At 36.7% G+C, this 7916-nt stretch overlaps 1 protein-coding gene across 3 annotated transcripts; it reads left to right on the top strand.

Moving 5' to 3' along the window:
- Positions 1 to 6230, top strand: LOC100810238 (serine/arginine repetitive matrix protein 1). 3 transcript variants are annotated; one of them, XR_005887543.1, is made up of 14 exons: positions 1 to 319; positions 485 to 574; positions 737 to 859; positions 1178 to 1345; positions 1441 to 1527; positions 1666 to 1793; positions 2464 to 2511; positions 2598 to 2654; positions 2873 to 3676; positions 3968 to 4150; positions 4253 to 4396; positions 4533 to 4712; positions 4803 to 5656; positions 5897 to 6230. XR_005887543.1 is itself a non-coding variant. In XM_006592118.4 (13 exons), the coding sequence occupies exons 1-13, from the start codon at positions 299 to 301 to the stop codon at positions 5431 to 5433; spliced, it is 2673 nt and encodes an 890-aa protein (XP_006592181.1). In that variant the 5' UTR covers positions 3 to 298; the 3' UTR covers positions 5434 to 6230. The 3 variants fall into 3 exon arrangements, 1 of the variants encoding a protein (XP_006592181.1); XR_417055.4 differs by having other exon boundaries at positions 3 to 319; positions 4524 to 4712; XM_006592118.4 differs by having other exon boundaries at positions 3 to 319; positions 4524 to 4712; positions 4803 to 6230.
- Positions 6231 to 7916: the final 1686 nt, after the last annotated feature.

Raw genomic sequence — 7916 nt, 5'->3', positions numbered from 1 at the left:
GAGGGGTGATCTTGTAATCGGGTCAGTTCAATTAGGGCACGCTTCCAGTAGGTTCTGAAACCCAACACAGCTCCCGCAGTCGACCTCTGGAACTTGGTTATCTTTTCCGCCAACAGTGTTGAGAATCAGAATTCAGAACCCATACATCTTCTATCCCTTATTTACATGGCTGTATCGGCGCGTGCCATAGCTTGAACCAAAGTGCTGCTCCGAATCCACCTTTCTTCGCGCGTAGATTCTCACGCGCAGTCTCCGCCACACACTCTTCTCTCCGTTCGGTAGCGATTGGCTTTAGAAGATGTCGGGCGGTTTCTTTAGAGTTAGTGTAGCGCAACCTTTCAGCTTGCAAATTGCAATTACTCTTCTGTTGAATTGAATTAAGCCTAACTTATCTCAACATTTCTCAGATCTTCTATTATTTGTTATCTCAATTGCAGCGTGTTACTTAGCTTATGAATTGTACTGGTTGAATTTTTGTATATAGGGCACATCTGCGGATCAGGACACTCGGTTTTCGAACAAGCAAGCGAAGCTGATGAAATCGCAGAAGTTTGCACCGGAATTGGAGCATCTGGTCTGTTTCCTTGGTTAAATTTGATCTGTAGTTTTTTTTAGGGTTTTTTGAAGTGCTTTTGCAATTTGGATTATGTGAACTTGATAAATAAAATCTGTGTTAGTCAGTAGGCACTGCCTCTTTTTGTTTCAAATTCAGAAATGCTCGAAATATGGTTTGTAGGTGGACATGACGAAGGTGAATATGGAAGTGATTAAGCCTTGGATCACCAGAAGGGTGACCGAGCTTCTTGGGTTTGAAGATGAAGTGCTTATTAACTTCATACACAGTCTTCTGGATGCAAAGGTAATTTACTGTTTTTAATCTTGTAAATTAAAAGGTGTTTTCTCCTTTGTATTTGCCATTCCACTGAGTCTCTCAATATTATTGTCATTTCCCCCCTCTTATTGTGTATTTGTTGAAATCTATTTTATATTTATTTGGCAAATATCTTTTTGCTGTTACGTTGTGATTATACAATCTTACTCCTCCCTAAACTGAACTATCGTTAATGTACATGCAGTAGTGTATTTTTGCTATTTTCCTTGGTTTATTGCCAACTTTTTGATATATCTGTGCTTTAATTTTTCACCATTTGGTCACATTCTATTCATTATGATGCAGGAAGTGAATGGGAAAGAAGTTCAAATACAAATTACAGGATTTATGGAAAAGAACACTGGAAAGTTCATGAAAGAGCTTTGGATGCTGCTTCTCAGTGCGCAGAAAAATGCCAGTGGTGTTCCTCAGCAGTTCTTGGATGCCAAGGAAGAAGAACTCCTGAAGAAGAAGGTGCTCTTGAGTCTCAATATGCCATTCATTTGGTCTCAATATACCTTTACTTTTGGGGTGTTTCTGACAAACATTTTGTCTCGGGGATGTTTTAGGCTGAAAGTGATCTGATTGCAAGTGAAATTCAGAGGAAAAAAGATAAGGAAGGTAGAGAGATCATGGAAGAGAGGTTGAAGAAACTGGTAATACTACTCTGTACATGCTGGAGTTACATTTTATAGAGCCAAGATTTTGGTTTTAACTTCCATTTGTGTTTCCATGGCATTCAGCTAGCTTCTGCAATTATTTGGGTTCATGTCCTTTACCTCAAACTACTGTAGGACGGTGGATTTGATTCGAAGGATAATGATACTGCATCAGATCCAACTTTGAAGCCCAGGGATTCAGGGTACTACGAGCGGGATGGGAAGGAAACTGATAAGAGGAATGGTGTAAGAGCAAGGAGCAGGTGAAACGGATTGATTCCTTCCTTTTAATAATTACATGTGATGACATTATTTTTTTGTGGGTCAAGCTTCAGAATATAAACTATAATTATTTTAGTTTCTTACAGTGGGTGGATTATTAAGTTGTTATATATGGTGGAAGAGGCTAGGCATAGTTCTAGCTGATGACCTAGAACCCTTGCATGAATGAGCACAAGTGAAAATATAAAGTGTAACCTACTTTTTTCCATAAGAGGTCTGTTTATCGTAGAAACTTGATTAACAAGTTAACAAACTTAAAAAGCATTCTTTAATCCTAAGCTATATCCTACTGGTGCTCATATTTTACCATGACTTGACAACCATAAAATTGCCTATATTAATTAAAATCATACCTAAACCTTCATAAAATTATTGAAACATTTTGTATTATGAAGTCATTTGAATTTATTTCATTGTTATGTGATATTTGAACTTTATAATAGATGTGGTTGGAACACAGAATTACGTCTTTAAGTTTCTCAAGTGATTGCCATACACATTTTCAACTTTTACGTTTTTTCCTTCAATTTTGCTTTATTATTTGAGTATTTGGTTGGTATTTAATGTAGAGAATCTTGACTAACTTGGCTCTGCTCCTTGAAACTTTACAATCAAGTTCTTGAGTACTAATTGGCTGTTACTCTATTATAGGTTTTCTAGGTCTCCACATTCACCTGCAGTTTCCACTTCGCCTCATCGGTAACCAAGTTTTAAATATATTTTCCCTCTTTATATTGAATTGGAAGTCTGTAATGTAAATATGTGGTGTTTGCCTTCTATGGCAGAGGCTCACCTTCAAGGTCAATGAGCAAATCATTTTCAAATTCTCGAAGTTATTCAGGGTATGCTTATATATTTCCTAACTTAGTTTCCTTTGATTTGATTTGTTCTTGTACCTTTTGCCATTCATTAATCCAAATTTGATGCATAATTAAATGTGCAACTTGGACAGCTGTTGGATCTTCATTTTGTTGCCCACCCCTCTAGTCTTCTAATAAGTATAATATTGTTCATTTAATTTTAATTTGCCATTTTGTATTAATGGATGTATGTTGTTTAGTGGTAGACACAGGTCAAGGAGTATATCTAGGTCTCCAGAGGCTCGAGGTCGCTCTCGTTCTTTTGAAAGGATTCGTCATTCTCCACGACGACGGTCTATTTCTCCTCACAGGCATTCACCACGACGTTCTCCTTATAGGAGGATACCTTATTCAAGAAGATCTAGATCTCCTTCTCCTGTACGACGTAGAATGCATTCTCCAGTTCATCGTAGATCACCATCTTTTCGACGACGTAGATCACCTTCTCTTGTGCGACGGCGTAGACCACCTTCTCCAGTACGTCGACGTAGATCACCTTCCCCTGTGCGTCGGCGTAGATCACCTTCCCCTGGGCGCCGACGTAGATCACCTTCCCCCGGGCCTCGACACAGATCACCTTCTCCCGGGCCTCGACACAAATCACCTTCTCCTGGGCGCCATCATAGATCACCATCACCTCTTGGACGACGAAGGTCACTCTCACCTAGACGACGAAGATCAGTTGTTACTCGGCATAGGTCACCTTCACTAGTACGCCGAATACCACCAACCAATGTGCGGAGAAGATCAGACTCCCCCATGCAATCCCCCTCCCCCATACGACGAAGGTATGGTAGTAGAACTCCTCCACACTCTCCATCTCCATTGCGACGTAGATCACCTATTCCTGGTAAGCAAAGATCTCCTAGTATCTCCCCACAGAGGTCTCCTCGAGATGAATGGAGTTCTCAATCTCCAATACGGCGTGTATCTCCATCTCCAATCAGGAAAAATTCTCCAAGACACAAAAGAAGTCCCTTGCCGTCTTCTATGGGGAGAGTCAGGTATTGGGGCACTTAAGGAAATGCTTGAATAACATTAGCGTGATTCTGTTTTTTCTTGGGTGTGCATGAATTTATTAATGTGATAAAGTAAAGCTTTTCAAAAGAGATATTTTCAAATACAGAATTGTTTATTCATTTCTGAAGTAGGTTTCAAGTTCCAAATCATAAATATTATAATGAATCTAATCAACACCCTGTCTGGAACTGCAAAATTAAGTAGTGATAGTTTTGGCAAGGTTTGCTCTTGCAAGTAAATTTATAAAATCTTTGGGGACACCACCTATGTTGCAGAACACAAGAAAGATTGTCATCTGAGACTCGGCAACCCTCTAGTCCCCTGGGGTCTACACGAAGAGATAAAAGTGGCAAAGCTTCACACTATAAATCACAAGATTCAATGTCCACACAAGAGAAGTCTCCAATTCGATCTGTATCTCCAGAAGAGAGGAGTGAGACAAGCAGTGAAGGTCGAAGGTAGTTTTTCTTGACTTCATGCTATCTTCTTATCTTGTCATCCATGGCTTAGATTTGTGAATGTTTATGCTCATTTATATTTTGGTTTTTGAAAATGTTTAGTCCTCATGAGAGCCCTATGAAACAAAGAAGAGAAAAGTTGTCCAATGAAAGAAGCATGAGTCCTCTGAAGAAACAAAGAACCCAGAAACCTAGCCGTGACAGCCCAGATACAAGAGAAGAAGCAGAAGAAACATACTATTCCAGGTTTGATGTTGATTTGGATAACTTTTAGTTACTTGGGTTGATTTTTTTCAAGAATACAAGTTACTATCATAGATTTATTTATTGTTTTGCTTGCTCCTTTTTCTCATTTTCTTTTTATCTTTGGTAGAGAAAGCAGAGATCCAAAAATGAATTCATCACAAAAGATATCAAAACATTCCCCCATCAGTAAGCGAAAAGGTTCACCTGCAAAATTTCGTCATGAGGATTTCTCTCCTGAAAGGGTGTCAGGTCATACAGCTTCTGAACATCATTATGATAACGATGATTGGAGTAAGAAAGGCCGGGAGATAAAACGGTAATATGGTTGGCATACTGTAGCTGTTCTAACTAATTTGAATGCCTGTATACTGCATACATATCTGATGATGATAAACTCCTTTGGCAGTGATAAATCTTCCAGACAGGACAATGAATTTCCTGCTCAAAAGTCATCAATCAACAAAGAAACTTTTTCCAGGGAGAAGCCTCAAGAATCTTATGCTGTAGATGTTAAAAAATCAGATGACAAGGACCAATCCCGTTCAAACTATGCCAAAAGTAGTGGTCGACACCACAAATCCGAAGCCACTCAAGATTTAGTTGGAAAAGGTGATCGTGTCAATCACAGTGCTTCATATGATTCTGTTTCTGAGGATAGTGGTAAGCATAGACGGGAGGGAAAGGATAGGAAAAGGCATAAAAGGTCTGAGAAAAAGTATGCATCTTCTGATGAGGATTATAGTGATGATTCTGAGTTAGAGGACAGGAAAGAGGCTAAGAGGAGGAGAAAAGAGGAGAAGAAGCTGCGGAAGGAGGAGAAGCGTCGAAGACGTGAAGAGAAGCGACGCAGAAGGGAAGAACGGCGTGCAGAGAAGCTGAAAATGAAGAGTAAAACAGACGATATTTCAGATGATGAGGAAGCTAAACAAATGGGTTATCATCAAAGTGATAGTGAAGATGAGCAAAAGAAGCTTGAGATTGAATTGCGGAACAAGGCTCTTGAATCCCTCAAAGCAAAGAGGGGCGTGAATAACTAAATGCATCAAATCCAAGTTTTAAGTTGTTTTATGCTTTAAAAACTTATTGAGAAATATCTTAGCTTGTTAAGGAACTTGGCTTTACAAATGTTATGTTTTTTTATTCATTGGTAAGTGTTTGATGTCATCTATCTTTAATGCTGGCAGCGGAAATGGATAAATGACGCTTTCTGAGCAAATCTGTTGAGTACAACTCTATGCAGACATTGTCCTATATTTACTGGTAATATTTGTCTCCCCTTAGTTGGGAATTTCATGTTTTTAGGTTGGTGTATCTTGGTTCTGTATTTTATTGTTTTTTCCTCTATCTTGGTTTGTTCAACGTTTGTTCTATATTTTCCCCTATGGCTTTGATGTGGTTGGTATCATGGCTATTTTCTTATTTAGACCAGATTAATCCTGAAGGTCTTGGTAATATTATTAATGAGGTTTATACTAAATTAGCTTTCTGGTCAATTGGTAGATGAATTTTATGTCAACCAGATGACCTGGTGGGAAGACCATGTGCAGACCTTTATTTTGAACTTCAATTCAGGTGAAGTTTTTCATTCTTTTAGTTCTAGAATAGCTTCATAGTAAATCTGTTGTATATACGTAGGTGGTTCTTTCTGATTGTGTATTTTTCAAAACTAAACATTGGCATCTCGGGAGTTTTTCCTGGGCTGTGTCCCGGAATTCTCCATGATTTATTTGTTGGGTCCATCGAGGTTGATGTAGTTGTATGCTTTGTACAAATGTGTTGTCGTGTACTTACTTTGATTGTGTGCAAGAATTTGGTGATATCTTTTAAGTTTTAAGCATTCTGGTCTAGTCGGTTTTTCGTGTAGAGCAATTAATCGTTTTTTTTATGTCCCGCTTCGTTGCAATGTTAAATACCTTGGTTTATTTTTACATTATGATCCGAGTATGTGTGGCTGTTTATGCTTGCTTCCAATTTTCCCATGTTGCTAGCAAAAATCAATATTTTCTCTCTTTGTTAGCTTATGAAAATTTTTAATTTTTAAGGGTGGTTTCCGGTCGGATGAATACTACCAGTATGTGACAAGTATAAATATGGTAATTTTTAAAAATAGAAGGCTCGTGTAAGTTAATGCTTATTCATAAATTAACATTGTTAAACCAACACATTTCCAGCAGGCGTTTGGAAATTGATTCTGATTTTGAGTCTAAAATTGATTTTTAGTATATTTTTTCATTTTTGATTTTATGTTAGAAAATAATTCAAAATTGGTTTTGAGTCCACAATTGGTTCTATATTTAAGCAATTTGATTTTGTATTGAAATAACTTTGAGTAACTTCTGCATTTGATCAAAAATTTTATACTGAATTTTATTTTTAACTTGATTTTATAATAAAACATCTAAATATAAATCATATCCTTTCAAAATTAATTTTAACCAAAATCAATTTTATAAAATAAGTTCAATTTAAAATTAATTTTGTCAATATTCATTCAAATATACATTTCATCTATCTCATCCAAGTCTGGTGAGTCTGATGACAATAAAGCAGCACAATCTCCATGCCTAGATGTACATTATGTCTAAATTTGAATTTCTTTTACTAATAAAATTAATAATTAGTATTTCTTGATAAAAATGAATTATCTCTATTATGCATTCAGCTATTTAGCAAAACAAAATGCAAGTAATTAGATGGAACATATCGTCGCGTTTTAATAAAATTTGTTATGCTAATCACTTTAACCATAAGTAACTAACCCCCGCTCTCACTTTTAGTTTTACCGTAAGTAGCTTAACCCCCGCTCTCACGTTTAGTTTTCTTCGACTCACAAGCATAATATTATGCGATGTTCGAAACTTACGATACACAATATATACTTTTTTGTATTTTTCTAAATTTGCGTGACTGTATTATGTAAATGGCACACACAAGTAAAAACAAATTCCGACATTTTTTAACAAGGGTTCCTTTTGCCCTTTATATTTAAATGAGACTCATTTGTTCTTTCTTGTAAGAAATCTTTTTAAGTTTGGATTCACATTCATGATTTGGCTCATTTCCGCATACGTGTTCAAGGAATTAGTTGTCTAGGAACAAGCTGATTTTTGAAGATTATTACTTTTCTGTAATAGAGGTTATTAACAAGATTAAGTTTCTTATGTATAGACAAACGCACCTGTTGCATTTGTTTTAACATCTTGATATAGGTCTTCTTGTATTAGCAAGACTCTTGATTTTCTTTAACTGCAGGGTATGCCCGTTTATTGTTGTATCATTTTGGGTTTAATATAATTTTCATTTTCCTAAAAAAAATTTCGACATTTTTTTTAGCCGAGGTAAATTTAAGTCTTGTGAAGTTGTTTGAATATGAAAGCTTTTCCTACCTTATATTGGTGCACTGTAGCCTTATCCTAAAAATTTAGCGTAAAAAGAATCCATAACTAGCACAGTGCTGCATTAATGGATGAAAACATACATAGCCTAGATGGGATACGGTTTTCGATTCATATGTTAAAAG

This window comes from Glycine max, chromosome 12, assembly GCF_000004515.6.
Source record: "Glycine max cultivar Williams 82 chromosome 12, Glycine_max_v4.0, whole genome shotgun sequence".
Taxonomy (NCBI): Eukaryota; Viridiplantae; Streptophyta; class Magnoliopsida; order Fabales; family Fabaceae; genus Glycine; species Glycine max.
This window is presented reverse-complemented; position numbering and strand designations above follow the sequence as displayed.

Coding starts and splice junctions, on each gene's coding strand:
- LOC100810238 (XM_006592118.4), top strand. CDS start 299: ATGTCGGGCGGTTTCTTTAGA. Junction 1,794..2,463: donor GGTGTAAGAGCAAGGAGCAG/GTGAAACGGATT, acceptor ACTCTATTATAG/GTTTTCTAGGTCTCCACATT. Junction 2,512..2,597: donor GTTTCCACTTCGCCTCATCG/GTAACCAAGTTT, acceptor CTTCTATGGCAG/AGGCTCACCTTCAAGGTCAA.